We start from the raw sequence: 22,500 nt of genomic DNA, 5'->3' as shown, positions 1-22,500 counted from the left end.
CCTGCCCTGTCGCGAGACATACTGGTTGAGAGGAGGGAGTTAGACTAGGGGTTTGGCGCGCGATGCGTGAGCAGACATCGCACCGGCAGAGTTTGTGCGTGACATGAAGACGAGAAGAGCTCGAGCTGTGGCCTTGGTCGCAAGCAGTCGGTGCGTGTTCTGCCTTTATCCCGTGGAAATGAACGAGGTCGCAGATTGACACGGTAAGGCTCTATGTGTGTACATTTGGATGTAACGTAACGGCGCGTTCAGCCTGTGTAATGCAACAGTGAGACACAGCAGATAGCCTCCGCTCTATTTACTCCCCACCACCCCACACACACCTCCCCTCGGTAACATCATTCCGTGTGGCAGCCAGCCTTCTGTCTTTAAGTCTTTTTGACCGGTGAGGGTTTTGATGTTAACATTGTCAAGGGAAATATAAAAGTTACAGAACTCTCTTCTCTGCGATGGTTGTCTGGTCAAACGGTGATGCGCGCGACGACTCAATTTCTGCACCGCGGACAGCTCTGGAGGACAAGCGCATGCAGCTACCAGATCCGTCCCGTTTACTCAAGCTATGAGACAGACAGAAAGACAGACAGACCATTGCCATGTCTCCTTATTTGACATTGTTTAGCCATGGAGCCAGGAGCAGACTGGGATCAGAAATCGTCCCTGCCATTTCTAACACACGGCCTATTTTTCCCGTAATGCCATCATTATCTGGCTAATGATCATTTTGCTGAGAAAAAAACAACAAGTTAGTTAGGCCCACTGGGCTAAAAAGGGACCAGCCTATCTGGCATTTGCCCGAAATGCTAGATGGCCAGTCTGCCCCTGCTTGGAGCACATTCCCGTTGGCAGACTTCACAAGGGCATCCATAGGCTATAAAGGCACATATATCCTATTCAATGTGCACAGGCACATCATGTGAAAATCCTGCTATCCTCGCCCGTTGTTTACTCAACCAATCAATGACGAAATCTATGGGCAACTTAAATCTCCCAGACTGTTGATTGTTCGGCGTATCAACGCGGTTTATTTAACGGGATAACCGTGGTGTGTTGAATGTGGCAGGCTAGCCTATTGACAATTTATACCGGCGAGAAGCGCAGTGACCTCTGTAGCCAACGGGCTGAACAACGTTCATGCCTATTTGAGCAGATTTATGTTTCTGTGATAGAGAAGAGGATAAATTCATTCGGTTCCGTAATAAAGTGAAATGTGACCTATACTTGAGCACATACAGAGCGACAGGTATGTAATACCGCGCGCAGCCCTGGTGGGAAAGAGACAGAGCGCGAGAGAGAGAAAGACGGTGGTGGTGGAGGAGTCTGTATCATGATAAATCGGTCTTGCGGGCTGCAGGATGAATGGCTCTTAGGAAGAATGGATCCCGAGTGAACAGATCTCCTGTTAATGGCGCTGTAATGACGCTGTCATATTAATTACTTCCCTTGACCCCCTCGTTTCTCGCCTACCGCTCGAGGGGACACCGGCCGGGCTCGAACTGTTGAGCCCCCAACCCTGCCAACATTCCGACGACCTTGATCAAGTCTATTTGCACAAAGTTGGACCCATTCCCTCCAAACTCATTTACTTAGTGCTTCCAGCTGCTGAAAGTTGGACCCATTCCCTCCAAACTCATTTACTTAGTGCTTCCAGCTGCTGAAATATATTGCAATATGTTCTACCTGTGGTTAAGATATGTTGTTATGCATAATTGAGGTTAAATATATTTGCTTGAAATACACAAGCGTTTTAGTTCTAGTTTACAAGGCCTATATGACATGAGGTAGAGTGAGAGTGTTGTTCATCATGATCATTTTGTGAATTGTGTCTCTGATACTTTGAAAAGCTACACAAGACCTCAAAGCATGCAAATGTATTATATATGTTCTGATGAGGCAGTGGTGTGAAGCTGTGGTAGGATTCATGTGAGAGTATAAACTGATTGGATAGGTTCCCACTGGGTATGGTTCCTCTGAGACTTGGTCTGGTGTTGAATGTTATTGTTCTCCCTCCTCTCCGACAGCCTTCCCTGCTCCCTGATGTGTCACAGGTAGATAACAGATTGATGTGAAAACAGCAAAGTAAGCCCCTATAAAGGATTGATGTCCCCTGCTGCGTTCAGACCCTAACCCCCCACTACCTGTCCGTTTACAGGTAATGACCAGCCCCTTTACCTGTCTGTTACCCGTTACCATGGAGACCACCGCTTCACCATAGAGGAGGATATTCCTCAACCAATCAGAGTGGAGTCCAGTTTCGACCAGGAGTCTAAAGTATTTCCCAACATACACAGCTTCTCTCTGGCACTCCTTATTGGTAGCGTGGCAATGGCCCGTCCTTGACTTCCACAGCAGGAGGAGGAAGTCCACATTTGTATTATTTTTGGCTTGCCACCACTCTTCACAATGGAGAGGAACTTTACTCTCATGAAGCATAGTAGTTCTTGACCAAACTGGACATCATCAAGACATTTTCTTTGTTAAAACAAATGAACCAATAAGATGATCTGGATCATCCTGGCCCTGCCTGTATGGGCGTGGCGTGGGACTGTTGGCGATGCCCAGTCTAACGAGCGGCGAGTCGTGGCACACATCCCCGGTGACATCATCATAGGAGCCCTGTTCTCTGTCCATCACCAGCCGACAGCGGACAAGGTACAACCCCCTGAGACTAAGGCATCCTTTATGTCCACATGAATGACTGATGGTGTGGGGATGATGTACAGTGGGGTCTGAGATGATTGACACCCTTGATAAAGATGAGCCTAAATGACTGTATAAAATAAATAATTAAAAAAACTGAGCTATATTCTATGCCATTTTTTTTCTCCAAATCCAAGTGCCAATGCTGTTTAGTAAACACTTTAAGCACAGATTCTGTGTGGAGCAATGGTCTATGATCCCTCCCAATGTGTTCTCCAACTCAGAAAACAGTGGCCTTATCCTCACAAGTTTAATTATTGAAAGGTATTGAAAACAGGCGGGTCAATAATTTGGTCCCTTAACTCTTTCTAAATCTCTTTCTCTGAGCAATTGTATTAGTATAAAATGATATCATTTCCCTTGTGTTGTTTTTGCATTTGAATGATTCACTTTATACGGTCAATGTTGCTCATTTTTTATCAAGGGTGTCAATCATTTCAGACCCCACTGTATCCATCCCCAGCAGCATAAGTGTAAGAGTGTCTCAGTGCGTGTCGTGAGCAAAGCGGTATCCAGTGTGTGTGTGTGTGTGTGTGTGTGTTTATGTGTGTGTGTGTGTATTCCTCACCCAGGTACACGAACGTAAATGCGGCTCGGTGCGCGAGCAGTACGGTATCCAGCGTGTTGAGGCCATGCTGCACACTCTAGACCGTATCAACGCTGACCCCCGTATCCTCCCCAACATCAGCCTGGGCTGTGAGATAAGAGACTCCTGCTGGCACTCTGCTGTGGCCCTGGAGCAGAGCATTGAGTTCATACGAGACTCCCTGGTGTCCTCCGACGAGGCCGAGGTGGGGGGAGGCAGTGTGTGGGGGGGCGGCGGGGGAGGAGCCGACGGGAGGGGAGGGCCGAGGTGTGCGGACCCCGCTGCAACCCCCATGCGGGGGAAGAAGCCCATCGTCGGGCTGATAGGACCAGGCTCCAGCTCTGTGGCCATCCAGGTCCAGAACCTCCTACAGCTCTTCAACATACCCCAGATCGCCTACTCTGCTACCAGCATGGACCTCAGTGACAAAGTAGGCACACAATTCTATTCTATTTTACTCTATTCTATTTGAATTTACTCTACTCCATTCTATTCTATGTTATTAGTACTTTATGAGTAGTCTACTGTGTTTCTCTCCAACAGAGTTTGTATGAGTACTTTATGAGTACTGTTACTCTCCAACAGAGTTTGTATAAGTACTTCATGAGTACTGTTATCTCCAACAGAGTTTGTATAAGTACTTAATGAGTACTGTTTATCTCCAACAGAGTTTGTATAAGTACTTAATGAGTACTGTTTATCTCCAACAGAGTTTGTATAAGTACTTAATGAGTACTGTTTATCTCCAACAGAGTTTGTATAAGTACTTAATGAGTACTGTTTATCTCCAACAGAGTTTGTATAAGTACTTTATGAGGGTGGTGCCATCGGATGCTCAGCAGGCCAGAGCCATGGTGGACATTGTCAAGAGATACAACTGGAGCTACGTCTCTGCCATCCACACAGAGGGTAAGAACAGCACTCTGTCTGTCTGTCTGTCTGTCTGTCTGTCTGTCTGTCTGTCTGTCTGTCTGTCTGTCTGTCTGTCTGTCTGTCTGTCTGTCTGTCTTTCTGTCTTTCTGTCTTTCTGTCTTTCTGTCTGTCTGTCTGTCTGTCTGTCTGTCTGTCTGTCTGTCTGTCTGTCTGTCTGTCTGTCTGTCTGTCTGTCTGTCTGTCTGTCTTCTTTTTGTCCCGCTGCTCTGTGGCCATTCACACAAACAAGAACATTTGAGAGAATGTGTTTTTGGTATAGAGTTCGTGTGTTTCCCTCTTCCCACTCACATCCATGCCTCTTTTTCTCCACTATATTGCGTCCTCCTCTGGCCCTCTCTTTCTCTCTCTCTGGGCGCTGATGACTGGCTGTAATTAATCTGTGGTTTGGCGCTGATGACTGGCTGAATTAATCAGAGTTTGGCCACAAAGGGCACGTAGGTCTTTAGCTGAACCGTTAATCAGAGTTACACCACACACACACACACACACACACACACACACACACACACACACACACACACACACACACACACACACTGAATATGAGGCTATGGGAGTGTCACTGTAAGGAAGGGAGGAACTGAAACAGTAGTGTTAGACTGCTCTGGTCTCTACTGGTCTGGTCTCTACTGGTCTGATCTGGTCTCTGCTCGTCTGGTCTTGTCTGGTCTGGTCTTGACTGGTCTGGTTTTGTCTTGTCTGGTCGGGTCTTGTCTTGTCTGGTTTTGTCTGGTCTGCTCTGGTCTTGTCTGGTCTTGTCTCTACTGGTCTGGTCTCTGCGCGTCTGTTCTGGTCTGGTCTTGTCTGGTCTTGTCTGGTCTGGTCTCTGCTCGTCTGGTCTCTGCTCGTCTGGTTGGATCTAGTCTTGTCTGGTCTTGTCTGGTCTGGTTTTGTCTGGTCTGGTTTTGTCTGGTCTGATTTTATCAGGACTGGTCTTGTCTGGTTTTGTCTGGTCTGATCTGGTCTGGTCTGGTCCGGTTTGGTCTTGTCTGGTTTGGTCTTTGTTGTTTTGTCTGGTCTTGTCTGGTCTGGTCTAGTCTTGTCTATTCTTGTCTGGTTTGGTTTGGTTTGGTTTGGTCTGGTCTGGTCTTGTCTATTCTTGTCTGGTCTGGTTTGGTCTGGTCTGGTCTTGTCTATTCTTGTCTGGTCTGGTTTGGTCTGGTCTTGTCTATTTTTGTGTGGTCTGTTCTTGTCTTGTCTTGTCTAGTCTTGTTTATTCTTGTGTGGTCTGTTCTTGTCTGGTCTGTTCTGGTCTGAACTGGTCTGGTCTTGTCACGTCTGGTCTTGTCTGTTCTTGTCTGGTCTTGTCTAGTCTTGTCTTGTCTGGTATAGTCTTGTCTGGTCTTGTCTAATCTTGTCTGGTCGTGTCACGTCTGGTCTTTCTGGTCTGTTCTTGTCTGGTCTGGTCTTGTATGGTCTTGTCTGGTCTGGTCTTGTATGGTCTTGTCTGGTCTGATCTTGTGTGGTCTTGTCTGGTCTGGTCTTGTCTTGTCTGGTCTAGCCTTGCCTGGTCTTGTCTGGTTTTGTTTAATCTTGTCTGGTCTTGTCATGTCTGGTCTGGTCTGTTCTTGTCTGTTCTAGTCTTGTCTGGTCTAGCCTTGTCTGGTCTTGTCTAGTCTGGTCTGGTCTAGTCTTGTCTGGTCTTGTTTGGTCTTGGTCTGGAGTCTGTCTGTCTGGTCTGGTAGTGTGGTCTGGTCTGGTCTTGTCTGGTCTCATCTCGTCTGGCCTTGTCTGGTCTTGTCTCGCCATGTCTTGTCTAATCTTGTCTGGTCTTGTCTCGTCTAGTCGTGTCTGGTCTTGTCTGGTCTTGTCTTGTCTAGTTTTGTCTGTTCTTGTCTGGTCTTGTCACATCTTGTCTGGTCTGTTTTTGTCTGGTCTGGTCTTGTCTGGTCTTGTCTGGTCTAGCCTTGTCTGGTCTGGTCTTGTCTGGTCTAGCCTTGTCTGGTCTTGTCTGGTTTGGTCTAGCCTTGTCTGGTCTGGTCTTGTCTGGTCTGGTCTGGTCTAGTCTTGTCTGGTCTTGTTTGGTCTTGTCTGGTCTGGTCTGGTCTAGTCTTGTCTGGTCTTGTTTGGTCTTGTCTGGTCTTGTTTGGTCTTGTTTGGTCTGGTCTAGTCTTGTTTGGTCTGGTCTATTGTGGTCTTGTCTGGTCTAGTCTTGTCTGATCTGGTCTGGTCTAGTGTGGTCTGGTCTTGTCTGGTTTGGTTTTGTCTGGTCTGATCTGGTCCGGTTTGGTCTTGTCTGGTTTGGTCTTTGTTGTTTTGTCTGGTCTGGTTTGGTCTGGTCTGGTCTTGTCTATTCTTGTCTGGTCTGGTTTGGTCTGGTCTTGTCTATTTTTGTGTGGTCTGTTCTTGTCTTGTCTTGTCTAGTCTTGTTTATTCTTGTGTGGTCTGTTCTTGTCTTGTCTTGTCTAGTCTTGTCTATTCTTGTGTGGTCTGTTCTTGTCTGGTCTGTTCTGGTCTGAACTGGTCTGGTCTTGTCACGTCTGGTCTTGTCTGTTCTTGTCTGGTCTTGTCTAGTCTTGTCTTGTCTGGTATAGTCTGGTCTGGTCTTGTCTGATCTTGTCTGGTCGTGTCACGTCTGGTCTTTCTGGTCTGTTCTTGTCTGGTCTGGTCTTGTATGGTCTTGTCTGGTCTGGTCTTGTATGGTCTTGTCTGGTCTGATCTTGTGTGGTCTTGTCTGGTCTGGTCTTGTCTTGTCTGGTCTAGCCTTGCCTGGTCTTGTCTGGTTTTGTTTAATCTTGTCTGGTCTTGTCATGTCTGGTCTGGTCTGTTCTTGTCTGTTCTAGTCTTGTCTGGTCTAGCCTTGTCTGGTCTTGTCTAGTCTGGTCTGGTCTAGTCTTGTCTGGTCTTGTTTGGTCTTGTCTGATCTGGTCTGGTCTAGTGTGGTCTGGTCTGGTCTTGTCTGGTCTCATCTCGTCTGGCCTTGTCTGGTCTTGTCTCGCCATGTCTTGTCTAATCTTGTCTGGTCTTGTCTCGTCTAGTCGTGTCTGGTCTTGTCTGGTCTTGTCTTGTCTAGTTTTGTCTGTTCTTGTCTGGTCTTGTCACATCTTGTCTGGTCTGTTTTTGTCTGGTCTGGTCTTGTCTGGTCTTGTCTGGTCTAGCCTTGTCTGGTCTGGTCTTGTCTGGTCTAGCCTTGTCTGGTCTTGTCTGGTTTGGTCTAGCCTTGTCTGGTCTGGTCTTGTCTGGTCTGGTCTGGTCTAGTCTTGTCTGGTCTTGTTTGGTCTTGTCTGGTCTGGTCTGGTCTAGTCTTGTCTGGTCTTGTTTGGTCTTGTCTGGTCTTGTTTGGTCTTGTTTGGTCTGGTCTAGTCTTGTTTGGTCTGGTCTATTGTGGTCTTGTCTGGTCTAGTCTTGTCTGATCTGGTCTGGTCTAGTGTGGTCTGGTCTTGTCTGGTTTGGTTTTGTCTGGTCTGATCTGGTCCGGTTTGGTCTTGTCTGGTTTGGTCTTTGTTGTTTTGTCTGGTCTTGTCTGGTCTGGTCTAGTCTTGTCTATTCTTGTCTGGTTTGGTCTGGTCTGGTCTGGTCTTGTCTATTCTTGTCTGGTCTGGTTTGGTCTGGTCTGGTCTTGTCTATTCTTGTGTGGTCTGTTCTTGTCTTGTCTAGTCTTGTCTATTCTTGTGTGGTCTGTTCTTGTCTGGTCTGTTCTGGTCTGAACTGGTCTGGTCTTGTCACGTCTGGTCTTGTCTGTTCTTGTCTGGTCTTGTCTAGTCTTGTCTTGTCTGGTATAGTCTGGTCTGGTCTTGTTTGGTCTTGTCTGGTCTTGTCTAATCTTGTCTGGTCGTGTCACGTCTGGTCTTTCTGGTCTGTTCTTGTCTGGTCTGGTCTTGTATGGTCTTGTCTGGTCTGGTCTTGTATGGTCTTGTCTGGTCTGATCTTGTGTGGTCTTGTCTGGTCTGGTCTTGTCTTGTCTCGTCTAGTCTTGTCTGGTTTTGTCTTGTCTAGTTTTGTCTGGTCTTGTCTGGTTTTGTTTAATCTTGTCTGGTCTTGTCATGTCTGGTCTGGTCTGTTCTTGTCTGTTCTAGTCTTGTCTGGTCTAGCCTTGTCTGGTCTTGTCTTGTCTGGCCTGGTCTAGTCTTGTCTGATCTGGTCTATTGTGGTCTTGTCTGGTCTAGTCTTGTCTGATCTGGTCTGGTCTAGTGTGGTCTGGTCTGGTCTAGTCTTGTCTGATCTGGTCTAGTGTGGTCTGGTCTGGTCTTGTCTGGTCTCATCTCGTCTGGCCTTGTCTGGTCTTGTCTCGCCATGTCTTGTCTAATCTTGTCTGGTCTTGTCTCGTCTAGTCGTGTCTGGTCTTGTCTGGTCTTGTCTTGTCTAGTTTTGTCTGTTCTTGTCTGGTCTTGTCACATCTTGTCTGGTCTTGTCACATCTTGTCTGGTCTGTTCTTGTCTGGTCTGGTCTTGTCTGGTCTAGCCTTGTCTGGTCTGGTCTGGTCTAGCCTTGTCTGGTCTAGCCTTGTCTGGTCTTGTCTGGTCTTTTCTAGCCTTGTCTGGTCTGGTCTTGTCTGGTCTGGTCTAGCCTTGTCTGGTCTTGTTTGGTCTTGTCTGGTCTTGTTTGGTCTTGTTTGGTCTGGTCTGGTCTAGTCTTGTTTGGTCTGGTCTATTGTGGTCTTGTCTGGTCTAGTCTAGTCTTGTCTGATCTGGTCTGGTCTAGTGTGGTCTGGTCTTGTCTGGTCTGGTCTTGTCTGGTCTCATCTGGTCTGGCCTTGTCTGGCCTTGTTTCGCCATGTCTTGTCTCATCTGGTCTGGTCTTGTCTAATCTTGTCTGGTCTGGTCTTGCCTGATCTTGTCTGGTCTCATCTTGTCTGGCCTTGTCTGGTCTGGTCTTGTCTCGCCGTGTCTTGTCTTGTCTGGTCCTGTGTGGTCTGGTCTTGTCTGGTCTTGTCTCATCTGGTCATGTCTCATTTCTTAAGGACAACTACCCTGTCTCATCTAGAGAGAGAGAGAACGAGAGAGAGAACGAGAGAGAGAGAAGTTGTGAAAGAGAAGGAGAGAGCGAGAAGGACGAAGTGGAAAGTGATATAATGAGAGAGAGATAAAGGAGAAAGGGGATCAGCTTTGTAGTGATTTTCCATAAAAAATAAAAAATAACAGAGCATTCTCATCAGCCAATTATTGCAGGATATCACCAGGAACCACCAGTTCCTGGAACCACCAGGAACCACCAGGACACAGACAGCTCAGGAAGTATGCTTAGATAAAAAGTAGACATTTTTATATAGAATTAAGCATAATGACTATAGCTCTAGATTGGAGGAAAAAACAGTTTCAGGTGTTTGAAAAAAACAAAATTCTCACGTATTTTGTGCCCCCTCAGATTTTTGGCGTGCTGATTTATTGACGCACCACCTGTCTGTCAGGGGAAAGATGGAGGATAGGGAGGAGGGATAGGTAGGGAGAGAGATGGAGGATGAGGAGGAGGGATAGGTAGGGGGAGAGATGGAGGATAGGGAGGAGGGATAGGTAGGGAGAGAGATGGAGGATGAGGAGGAGGGATAGGTAGGGAGAGATGGAGGATGAGGAGGAGGGATAGGTAGGGAGAGAGATGGAGGATGAGGAGGAGGGATAGGTGGGAGAGAGATGGAAGATGAGGAGGGATAGGTAGAGAGAGATGGAGGATGAGGAGGAGGAGGGATAGGTAGGGAGAGAGATGGAGGATGAGGAGGAGGGATAGGTAGGGAGAGAGATGGAGGATGAGGAGGAGGGATAGGTAGGGAGCGAGATGGAGGATAGGGAGGAGGGATAGGTAGGGAGAGAGATGGAGGAGGAGGAGGATGAGGAGGAGGGATAGGTAGGGAGAGAGATGGAGGATAGGGAGGAGGGATAGGTAGGGAGAGAGATGGAGGATGGGGAGGAGGGATAGGTAGGGGAGAGATGGAGGATAGGGAGGAGGGATAGGTAGGGAGAGATGGAGGATGAGGAGGGATAGGTAGGGAGAGAGATTGGAGGAGGAGGAGGGATAGGTAGGGATAGAGATGGAGGAGGAGGAGGGATAGGTAGGGAGAGAGATGGAGGATAGGGAGGAGGGATAGGTAGGGGGAGAGAGATGGAGGAGGAGGAGGGAGGAGGAGGAATAGGTAGGGAGAGAGATGGAGGGATAGGTAGGGAGAGAGATGGAGGATGAGGAGGAGGGATAGGTAGGGAGAGATGGAGGATGAGGAGGAGGGATAGGTAGGGAGAGAGATGGAGGATAGGGAGGAGGGATAGGTAGGGAGAGAGATGGAGGATGAGGAGGAGGGATAGGTAGGGAGAGATGGAGGATGAGGAGAAGGGATAGGTAGGGGAGATATGGAGGATGAGGAGGAGGGATAGGTAGGGAGAGAGATGGAGGATGAGGAGGAGGGATAGGTAGGGATAGGGATGGAGGATAGGGAGGAGGGATAGGTAGGGAGAGAGATGGAGGATAGGGAGGAGGGATAGGTAGGGAGAGAGATGGAGGATGAGGAGGAGGGATAGGTAGGGAGAGATGGAGGATGAGGAGAAGGGATAGGTAGGGGAGATATGGAGGATGAGGAGGAGGGATAGGTAGGGAGAGAGATGGAGGATGAGGAGGAGGGATAGGTAGGGAGAGAGATGGAGGATGAGGAGGAGGGATAGGTAGGGAGAGATGGAGGATGAGGAGAAGGGATAGGTAGGGGAGATATGGAGGATGAGGAGGAGGGATAGGTAGGGAGAGAGATGGAGGATGAGGAGGAGGGATAGGCAGGGGAGAGATGGAGGATGGGGAGGGATAGGTAGGGAGAGATGGAGGATGAGGAGGGATAGGTAGTGAGAGATGGAATATGAGGAGGGATAGGTAGGGAGAGAGATGGAGGATGGGGAGGAGGGATAGGCAGGGGAGAGATGGAGGATGGGGAGGAGGGATAGGTAGGGGAGAGATGGAGGATGGGGAGGAGGGATAGGTAGGGAGAGATGGAGGATGAGGAGGAGGGATAGGTAGGGAGAGAGAGAGGATAGGGAGGAGGGATAGGTAGGGAGAGAGATGGAGGATGAGGAGGAGGGATAGGTAGGGAGAGATGGAGGATGAGGAGAAGGGATAGGTAGGGGAGATATGGAGGATGAGGAGGAGGGATAGGTAGGGAGAGAGATGGAGGATGAGGAGGAGGGATAGGTAGGGAGATATGGAGGATGAGGAGGAGGGATAGGTAGGGAGAGAGATGGAGGATGAGGAGGAGGGATAGGTAGAGGAGATATGGAGGATGAGGAGGGATAGGTAGGGAGAGATGGAGGATAGGGAGGAGGGATAGGGAGGGAGAGAGATGGAGGATGAGGAGGAGGGATAGGTAGGGAGAGAGATGGAGGATGAGGAGGAGGGATAGGTAGGGAGAGATGGAGGATAGGGAGGAGGGATAGGTAGGGAGAGATTGAGGATGAGGAGGGATAGGTAGGGAGAGATGGAGGATGAGGAGGGATAGGTAGGGAGAGATGGAGGATGAGGAGGGATAGGTAGGGAGAGATGGAGGGAGGAGGGATAGGTAGGGAGAGATGGAGGATGAGGAGGGATAGGTAGGGGAGAGATGAAGGATGGGGAGGAGGGAGGAGGGATAGGTAGGGGAGAGATGGAGGATGGGGAGGAGGGATAGGTAGGGAGAGATGGAGGATGGGGAGGAGGGATAGGTAGGGGAGAGATGGAGGATATGGGGAGGAGGGATAGGCAGGGGAGAGATGAAGGATGGGGAGGAGGGAGGAGGGATAGGTAGGGGAGAGATGGAGGATGGGGAGGAGGGATAGGTAGGGGAGAGATGGAGGATGGGGAGGAGGGATAGGTAGGGGAGAGATAGAGGATGAGGAGGAGGGATAGGTAGGGAGATATGGAGGATGAGGAGGAGGAGGGGAGATATGGATTATGGAGCATGGAGTATTCTGACAAACACTAACTTCTAAATACATCCGATTTAACCAACCCCCTCTCTCTGAGCCCTCTCTCTATCCCACTGTCCCCTTCCCCCTCCCTATTCCCCCCCTCTCTCTACCCCTGTCATGATCGTCAGAAGCATACTCTGACCAACGTGCAGCGTGATCTGGGTTCCACATATTTGATTGATAAGTGAACCGCACAAAAAAAACAAAGAATACACGACCAGTGATGTTCATGCAGTGCTCACAGGCAACTACACAGAAACAAGATCCCACAAAACACAGTGGGGAAATGGCTGCCTAAATATGATCCCCAATCAGAGACAATGATAAGCAGCTGCCTCTGATTGGGAACCATACCAGGCCAACATAGAAATAAAACACCTAGATAAGAACACCCCCCCTAGTCACACCCTACCTAACCAAAATAGAGAATAAAAAGGCTCTCTATGGTCTGGGCGTGACAACCCCTCCCTATCTACAACTCTCTCTCTCTCTCTCTCAACCCCTCTCCTTCTCCATATCCCACTGCCCCCCCTCTCTATCCTCCCTCTCTCTACCCCTCTCCCCCAGTACTGAGTGACAGAGCTGTCTGTCTGGTCTCCTGAGAGGGAACATTAAATGGACAGTGCTTATTTGGGCAGAGATGATACCTCTCAGGGGATTAAAACTGTTGGATTGGAGTGTGTGTGAGAGAGAGGGAGAGAAAGAGGGAGTATGTGTGTGTGTCTGTGTCTGTGTGTGTGATGGGTAGTGTCTATGTGTGTAGATGTGCTTTTGTGCGTGTGTGATTAATGGGATATGTCAGGGTTGTTGACATGGTAAACAGGGTCAAAATAATCTGGTTGGAGTTAAAATCTATTTAGGAAATACAACATATGTGTGTGAATGGGTGTGTATGGGTGTGTGTGTGTGTTAGTGTGTGTAATATATTAAGGTTGTAGGAGAGACATATTCTCGCCAGACTCTAACTTGTGTATTGAGTGTGTGTTGGAGAGTATTGGCCTGTATTGCCACCTCTCACTATTTGAGGTGTAAACTGAGTTGTTATCTTGAATTGTCTCTCTGAAACATGATAGGCTGTCACTCTGCCATTCTACCCTAGGCATTTCTATGTCCTTCTGCCATTCTATGCCAGGCATTTCTATGTTTGACATGTTATTACAAATCTTAAGCAGCACAGGATTAAAGTGAAAGAGGAGGAGGGAGATAGAGGTAATGAACAATAGAGAGAGAGAGAGGGAGAGAGAGATGGAGGGAGAGAGGAAGAGAGAGGAAGAGAGAGGGAGATAGAGGTAATGAACAATAGAGAGAGAGAGAGAGGGAGAGAGAGGGAGAGAGAGAGATGGAGAGAGATTTTGAGAGAGGGAGAGAGAGATGGAGGGAGAGAGGAAGAGAGATGAAGAGAGAGGGAGAGAGAGATGGGGGAGAGAGGAAGAGAGATGGAGAGAGAGAGAGAGAGAGATGAGAGAGATGAATAGAGAGGAGAGAGAGAGATGGAGGGAGAGAGGAAGAGAGAGAGAGATGGATGGGAGAGAGGAAGAGAGATGGAGAGAGATGGAGAGAGAGATGGATGGAGGGAGAGAGGAAGAGAGATGAAGAGAGAGGGAGAGAGAGAGAGATGGAGGGAGAGGAAGAGAGATGGAGAGAGATGGAGAGAGAGAGATGGAGGGAGAGAGGAAGAGAGAGGGAGAGAGAGAGAGAGATGGAGGGAGAGAGGAAGAGAGATGGAGAGAGCGAGAGAGAGAGAGAGATGGAGGGAGAGATGGAGAGAGAGAGATGTTGAGAGACCATTTCACTTAGAATGAATTGATGTCCATTACAGTGGCAGATAATGGTTGTTATTACTGAGGCCTGACACACTGTCTGTCTCTGGCTTCCACTTAGGGGAATATTACATCAACTTCCCACCAAACATGCACACAACACGTTTGTCATGTTCTCACAACACGTTTGTCATGTTCTCAGAACACGTTTGTCATGTTCTCAGAATACGTTTGTCATGTTCTCAGAACACGTTTGTCATGTTCTCAGAACACGTTTGTCATGTTCTCAGAATACGTTTGTCATGTTCTCACAACACGTTTGTCATGTTCTCAGAACACGTTTGTCATGTTCTCAGAATACGTTTGTCATGTTCTCACAACACGTTTGTCATGTTCTCACAACACGTTTGTCATGTTCTCACAACACGTTTGTCATGTTCTCACAACACGTTTGTCATGTTCTCACAACACGTTTGTCATGTTCTCACAACACGTTTGTCATGTTCTCACAACACGTTTGTCATGTTCTCAGAATACGTTTGTCATGTTCTCAGAACACGTTTGTCATGTTCTCACAACACGTTTGTCATGTTCTCAGAATACGTTTGTCATGTTCTCAGAACACGTTTGTCATGTTCTCAGAATACGTTTGTCATGTTCTCACAACACGTTTGTCATGTTCTCACAACACGTTTGTCATGTTCTCACAACACGTTTGTCATGTTCTCACAACACGTTTGTCATGTTCTCACAACACGTTTGTCATGTTCTCAGAACACGTTTGTCATGTTCTCAGAACACAATATATTGTTCTTGACACGTTTCATGGTAACATTGCAGGAAAATTCATGTGTCCATTTTTTTGTGGGTTGGGAGAATATTTCACCAATGTCACACTAAACATACACAGAACATGATTTCCATGTTATCAGAATATAAGATATTCATGTTCTAGACACGTTTCATGGGAACGTTGCCAGAACATTTCTGTTTATCAGTTGTCAGGATGTAGCCTCATGGTACAATTTAAAAATATACATATTAAAGTTTCATTACACATCACATCTTGTTACTTCTGCAAAAGCCAATCAAGGTCCTATTGATAAACCGCTGATCCATTCATAGCTGTTTGCCAGTTGGCAAGGTTAAGGATACTCACAAACACACCCAAAAGCCAATCAAGGTCCTATTGATAAACCGCTGATCCATTCATAGCTGTTTGCCAGTTGGCAAGGTTAAGGATACTCACAAACACACCCAAAAGCCAATCAAGGTCCTATTGATAAACCGCTGATCCATTCATAGCTGTTTGCCAGTTGGCAAGGTTAAGGATACTCACAAACACACCCAAATGCTTACCCCTGTCAAGTCATTTTAACAGGTTAACAAGGCCTACCAACATAACACAACTATACTGAAAACCCTTCAATGGCTGAAATAAGTCAATCAAATCAATGACAGTCAGAATGACTAATGCCATGGACATGGTGGTGTTGAAGGAAGATCGGTGTCCCGAGAGGTTGTGAGATCAGATCCCAGGTGATGACTGTTGAATAATAATTACTGTATAAATCAACATGCAAAATGTAATCATTTGTCAAATATTTAAATTGAAAAACACTGTACGGTATATTAAAAGCACTTTGTGTTTGAGTATCCTTGACAACAGACAAAGAGTTCTGAATGGTTCAGTGGTTCAGGCCCTTGGTTGACTTGACAACAGTAACAAGGCGTGATGTGTAATGAAACCAAAACCTTTTTTTATGGAATATTCTCCTGACCCTCAGAAAACTGGACACATGAATGTTATATTTCAGGAGCAGGACAAGACACCATCTTTTTGACTTATGACTGATATAAGGGCCTATCTGGCTTATATGAGTATGATGGTCATAATGCTTCATGACAGTGACATAAAGTGTATTTTCTTAGTCCAAGTAAAGTGACACAGGATGGACGTAATTCTTCATGACAGTGACATAAAGTCGGGGTGTATCTTAACATCTGTGAAGAAATTATTTGGGCTACAATTTCTGAGGCTGGTAACTATAATGAACTTCTCCTCTGCAGCAGAGGTAACTCTGGGTCTTCCATTCCTGTGGCGGTCCTCGTGAGAGACAGTTTCATCATAGCGCTTGATGGTTTTTGCGACTGCACTTGAAGAGACTTTCAGTTCTTGAAATGTTCTGTATTGACTGACCTTAATTTAACTTCTCTTTGGATATTTGAGCTGTTCTTGCCACAATATGGACTTGGTCTTTTACCAAACAGGGCTATTTTCTGTATACTACCACTACCTTGTCACAACAAAACTGATTGGCTCAAACACATTAAAAAGGAAAGAAATTCCACAAATTAATTTCTAACAAGGCACACCTGTTAATTGAAATGCATTCCAGGTGACTACGTCATGGAGCTGGTTGAGAGAATGCCAAGATTGTGCAAAGCTTTCATCAGGGCAAAGGGTGGCTACTTTGAAGAATCTCAAATATAAAATATATTTGGATTTGTTTAACACTTTCTTTTGGTTACTACATGATTCCATTTGTGTTATTTCATAGTTTTGATGTCTTCACTATTATTCTACAATGTAGAAGATAGTAAAAATAAAGAAAAAGCCTTGAATGAGTAAGTGTCCAAACTTTTGACTGGTACTGTCTATTTGTTTTAGGGCTTTGTGTTTTTATTGAGATAAGACAGCGAAGAGGTGAAAGGAAAGGCAGGAGAAATTGTCAGAAGGACACGGGTCAGATTGGAACCCATAGTGGCTGTGGTAGTAACCACTGGACCATACAGGCCATGCATCTCAACAGTCTAAAGTGGTCTCCTGGGGCCCTTTCCTGTGTTAAGTAACTGAACTGGTGGGCGCTATTTCCTATTTGGCATCTATGTTATACCTCACTATTAGCAGTTGATGTTATTCTTCAATAACACAGACCCCAAAGAAAATCAGGGGGAGGAAAAGAACTTTATTCAAAGAGAACAAATCATGTGGGGAGGTAGATGGTAGATGTTCATTCTCCCCTGTCCTCAGTGATTCTCTCCAGTGGTTCTCTCCAGTGATTCTCTCCAGTGGTTCTCTCCAATGATTCTCTCCAGTGATTCTCTCCAGTGATTCTCTCCAGTGGTTCTCTCCAGTGATTCTCTCCAGTGGTTCTCTCCAGTGATTCTCTCCAGTGATTCTCTCCAGTGATTCTCTCCACAGAACAAAGGGACAGGGTGTAGTTTTATAACCCAGCCCTAGCCTGTGGTTGATCAATTACAATTCCTTGCAATAACACTGGGCCAATGGCCAAATAACAAGTATCCTATTTCAGGTTCAATGTATAAACAATTTGGACCAATGAGAACTTGCCATGTAGCTATGAGTCCCGGACTGAAATTCCTCCCATGTGTCTGACCTATTGATCAATACTTCCCTATTACAGAACACTATTTCCTTTGATCATTAGTCATCTATTGACCTCTCGTCCTCTGCGTTGTGTATTTATCTTCAAAATATTCTTACATCACCCATGACTTCAAGTGAATACTACGGATGACGGAGAAACCAGAGAGGAAATAACACTGAACGAGAAGATGAGGAGATCTGAGTGGAGGAGAATGAGCTGAGAAGAGATGAGGGGTGGTCAGGTGTTTCTAGTGTGAGCCAGAGTCCTGGTGAGAATTGGTTTGTCCTGGGCAGATAATTGCCATTGTGATGGGAACGGCTGTGACACAGCTGAGACCGAATGGAGAGCACATTATGTGTTGTTGACTGCTGTTCCGCTCTGCTCACTTCTGTGTCTCTAAAGCTATTATATTGTGTATAGAGATATATGTTTCTCTGCTCTCTGTTTTCCTCACTCCCGCCAGGAAGCAGGCTCTCCTTAGCTCTCTCACTGTGTCTTTGTGCATAGATGTGTGTGTTTCACAAATGATTCCCAGTTTGACTGGTTACGTGTTATTGGGCCGGAGTGTGTGTGTGTTTACCCACATAAAAAAACTATAGTATACTGTAAATAGTGTAGTATTACTATATTTATATACTATAGTATTCACTGTAGTGTTTTTGTGGACTTTACTGTAGTATGACTGTTTACTGTAGTTTTTTTTGCGGACACGACTGTAGTATACTGTAGTATTCACTGGACATTTTAACATTTAACATACGTCATTTAGCAGACGCTCTTATCCAGAGCGACTTACAGTAGTGAGTGCATCCATTTTCATACTTAATATTGATACATAGTATTGAAAATATATGCACTCAGTAAATTACTGTAGTTTTGTTAGTGCTACCTACTGTAAGTAGGTAGAACTGGAGTCTGAACAAAGCTTTTGTATACTACAACATAATATAGTAAGTACAATACAATCGAGGGATACTACAGTGTATAGTATAGTATTCTACAGTATACTACAACATAATATAGGATTTAGTAAGTACTACACACGATTGAGGGATACTACAGTGTGTAGTATAGTATTCTACAGTATACTACATACAGTTGAAGTCGGAAGTTTACACCTTAGCCAAATACATTTAAACTCAGTTTTTCACAATTCCTGACATTTAATCCTAGCAAAAATTCCCTGTCTTGAGGGCAGTTAGGATCACCACTTTATTATAAGACTGTGAAATGTCAGAATAATAGTAGAGAGAATGATTTATTTCAGCTTTTCTTTATTTCATTACATTCACAGTGGGTCAGAAGTTTACATACACTCAATTAGTATTTGGTAGCATTGCCTTTAAATTGTTTAACTTGTGTCAAACGTTTCGGGTAGCCTTCCACAAGCTTCCCACAATAAGTTGGGTGAATGTTGGCCCATTCCTCCTGACAGAGCTGGTGTAACTGAGTCAGGTTTGTAGGCCTCCTCGCTTGCACACGCTTTTTCAGTTCTGCCCACAAATTATCTATGGGATTGAGGTCAGGGCTTTGTGATGGCCACTCCAATACCTTGACTTTGTTGGCCTTAAGCTATTTTGCCACAACTTTGGAGGTAGGCTTGGGGTCATTGTCCATTTGGAAGACCAATTTGTGACCAAGCTTTAACTTCCTGACTGATGTCTTGAGATGTTGCTTCCATGTATCCACACAATTTTTCTCCTCATGATGCCATCTATTTTGTGAAGTGCACCAGTCCCTCCTGCAGCAAAGCATATCACAACATGATGCTGCCACCCCCGTGCTTCACGGTTGGGCTGGTGTTATTCGGCTGGCAAACATCCCCCTTTTTCCTCCAAACATAACGATGGTCATTATGGCCAAACAGTTCTATTTGTGTTTCATCAGACTAGAGGACATTTCTCCAAAAAGCATGATCTTTGTCCCCATGTGCAGTTCCAAACCGTAGTCTGGCTTTTTTATGGCGGTTTTGGAGCAGTGGCTTCTTCCTTGCTGAGCGGCCTTTCAGGTTATGTCGATATAGGTCTCGTTTTACTGTGGATATAGATACTTTCGTAAACCTGTTTCCTCCAGCATCCTTTGCTCTGTTGTGCTCTGTTGTTCTGGGTTTGAATTGCACTTTTCGCACCACAGTACGTTAATCTCTAGGAGACAGAACGTGTCTCCTTCCTGAGAAGTCTGATGGCTACGTGGTCCCATTGCATAATCAACTTAGTGTATGTAAAATTCTGACCCACTGGAATTGTGATACAGTGAATTATAAGTGAAATAAGCTGTCCATAAACAATTGTTGGAAAAATTACTTGTGTCATGCACAAAGTAGATGTCCTAACCGACTTGCCAAAACTATAGTTTGTTAACAACAAATTTGTGGAGTGGTTGAAAAACAAGTTGTAATGACTCCAACCTAAGTGTATGTAAACTTCCGACTTCAACTGTATTACTATAGCATTATATAGATTTCTATAGTAAGTACTAAGGTATTCTATAGTAAACTGTAGCATTTTTTCATGTGGGGATTTGAGTGTGTTTATGTGTGTGTATCCTGTAAGTGGTGTCATGTCAGGGTCTAAAGAACCTTCTCTCCTCCGATCTCCGTGGCAACATCTGTTCTCTGTCACAGGAATTTACAGCGTCAGACACATCACATAGCCTGACCCCGGACACAATGCATGTCTGTGAATTTGCGCTTATTAAGTGTCTGTATTTGTGTGTAAGTGTATGTTGGCTTGGACATGGGCATACGTGTGTTTGAGTGTGTGTATGTATGTGTGGTATGGGGTGAGCGTGTGTGAGTGTGTGTGTGTGTGTGAGTGTGTGTGTGTGTATGTGTGGTATGGGGTGAGCGTGTGTGAGTGTGTGTGTGTGTGTGTGTGTGTGTGTGTGTGTGTGTGTGTGTGTGTGTGTGTGTGTGTGTGTGTGTGTGTGTGTGTGTGTGTGTGTGTGTAAGGGGTTGGGCTGTCTGTGCCATCTGTCTCCTGCTCCTCTCACTGAGACACTAATTACAGGACTTTACACATTGCCCTGCTACCCAAGACCACACACACGCACACACACGCACACCAGAGGATGCTGGTGGGAGGAGCTATAAGAGGACGGGCTCATTGTAATAACTGGAATGGAATCAGTGGAACGGAGTCAAACATGTTGTTTTCATGTGTTTTCATGTTGTGTTTTCCAGCTTTAATGTCACGTGCACAAGGACAGTGAAATGCCTTTCTGGCCAGCTCAACAATGCACTTATCAATATCAACCTAATACCAAAACACACAATAAGAAATAAGAAAAATAGGAGAAAGTAAGAAGCTATACTGTATATATACAGGGTCAGTTCCAGTACCATATTAACAATGTGATAGAGGTAGATATCTATAGTGGTAAGTTGACTAGGCATCAGGAAATATGATAAACAGAGTAGCAGCAGCATAGATGAGGATTGTATGTGAGTGTGTGCGTGTGTGTCTCGATAGTATAAATGTACGTGCATATCATTTGTGTGTGTGAGCAAATGAAGTCGATAAAAGATTGTACTGTGCAGCCGTCTTCATCAACCTGGCCAAGGCTTTCAACTCTGTCAATCACCGCATTCTTATCAGCAGACTCAACAGCCTTTGTTTCTCAAATGACTGCCTCGCCTGGTTCATCAACTACTTCGCAGACAGAGTTCAGTGTGTCAAATCGGAGGGCCCTGTTGTCCGGACCTCTGGCAGTCTCTATGGGGGTACCACAGGGTTCAATTCTCGGGCCGACTCTTTTCTCTGTATATATCAACGATGTCGCTCTTGCTGCGGGTGATTCCCTGATCCACCTCTACGCAGAAGACACCATTCTGTATACATCTGGCCCTTCTTTGGACACTGTGCTAACTACCCTCCAAACCTCCAAACTTCAATGCCATACAACACTCCTTCCGTGGCCTCCAACTGCTCTTAAACTCTAGTAAAACTAAATGCATGCTCTTCAACCGACTGCACCTGCCCGCCCGACTAGCATCACCACTCTTGGCGGTTCTGACTTAGAATATGTGGGCAACTGCAAATACCTAGGTGTCTGGTTAGACTGTAAACTCTCCTTCCAGACCCATATCAAACATCTCCAATCTAAAATTAAATCTAGAATTGGCTTCCTATTTCGCAACAAAGCATCCTTCACTCATGCTGCCAAACATACCCTCGTAAAACTGACTATCCTACCGATCCTCGACTTCGGCGATGTCATTTACAAAATTGCCTCCAACACTCTACTCAGCAAACTGGATGCAGTCTATCACAGGGCCATCCATTTTGTCACCAAAGCCCCATATACCACCCACCACTGCGACCTGTGTGCTCTCGTCGGCTGGCCCTCGCTACATATTGGTTGCCAGACCCACTGGCTCCAGGTCATCTATGAGTCTTTGCTAGGTAAAGCTCCGCCTTATCTCAGCTCACTGGTCACGGTAACAACACCCAATACCTGCTGGAGCACGTGCCCCTGGTTTCATTTCCCTCATTATGTGTTGTGTATTTAGCCCTCTGTTTCCCCCATGTCTTTGTGCGTGATTGTTTATTGTTAGGTCGGTATGTTTCCGGCTGGTTTATTCCTGGGTGCTGTTTTACCCGTGTTTAGTCGCAACCGCTATTTTGTTCACACATTGGGTTTATATTTTATTTATTTATTTATTTATTATTTATCCCTTATTTTACCAGGTAAGTTGACTGAGAACATGTTCTCATTTACAGCAACGACCTGGGGAATAGTTACAGGAGAGAGGAGGGGGATGAATGAGCCAATTGTAAACTGGGGATGATTAGGTGACCTTGATGGTTTGAGGGCCAGATTGGTAATTTAGCCAGGACACTGGGGTTAACACCCCTACTCTTACGATAAGTGCCATGGGACCTTTATTGACCTCAGAGAGTCAGGACTCCCGTTTAACGTCCCATCTGAAAGACGGCACCCTACACAGGGCAGTGTCCCCAATCACTGCCCTAGGACATTGGGATATTTTTTGACCAGAGGAAAGAGTGCCTCCTACTGGCCCTCCAACACCACTTCCAGCAGCATCTGGTCTCCCATCCAGGGACTGACCAGGACCACCGTTACTTTGTGCTATTGCCTTTATTAAAAGTGCATTGTTCACTTATCTCTGCTCTCCTGCGCCTGACTTCATGCACCAGCTACACCCACCGCCTGACAAACACCTACTTTGGCCGTCTTTCCTTCCAGTTCTCTGCTGCCAATGACTGGAACGAATTGCAAAAATCGCTGAAGCTGGAGACTCATATTTCCCTCACTAACTT

General features: G+C 46.0%; 1 protein-coding gene across 1 annotated transcript in view; it reads left to right on the top strand.

Annotated features, from left to right (window-relative positions):
• Positions 1-30: 30 nt before the first annotated feature.
• Positions 31-22,500, top strand: part of grm5b (glutamate receptor, metabotropic 5b) — a 126,843-nt gene continuing 104,373 nt past the window's right edge. Inside the window, exons 1-4 of the mRNA XM_042297618.1 lie at positions 31-203; positions 2,150-2,649; positions 3,270-3,713; positions 4,078-4,192. Coding sequence (XP_042153552.1) covers positions 2,497-2,649; positions 3,270-3,713; positions 4,078-4,192 — 712 coding nt within the window. The 5' untranslated portion in view covers positions 31-203; positions 2,150-2,496. The remainder of the gene's footprint in view (positions 204-2,149; positions 2,650-3,269; positions 3,714-4,077; positions 4,193-22,500) is intronic.

The sequence above is a fragment of the Oncorhynchus tshawytscha genome, linkage group LG14 (genome assembly GCF_018296145.1).
Source record: "Oncorhynchus tshawytscha isolate Ot180627B linkage group LG14, Otsh_v2.0, whole genome shotgun sequence".
In the NCBI taxonomy this organism is placed as follows: domain Eukaryota; kingdom Metazoa; phylum Chordata; class Actinopteri; order Salmoniformes; family Salmonidae; genus Oncorhynchus; species Oncorhynchus tshawytscha.
The sequence above is the reverse complement of the archived record's forward strand: the minus strand, read 5'-3'. Positions and strand labels throughout refer to the sequence as shown.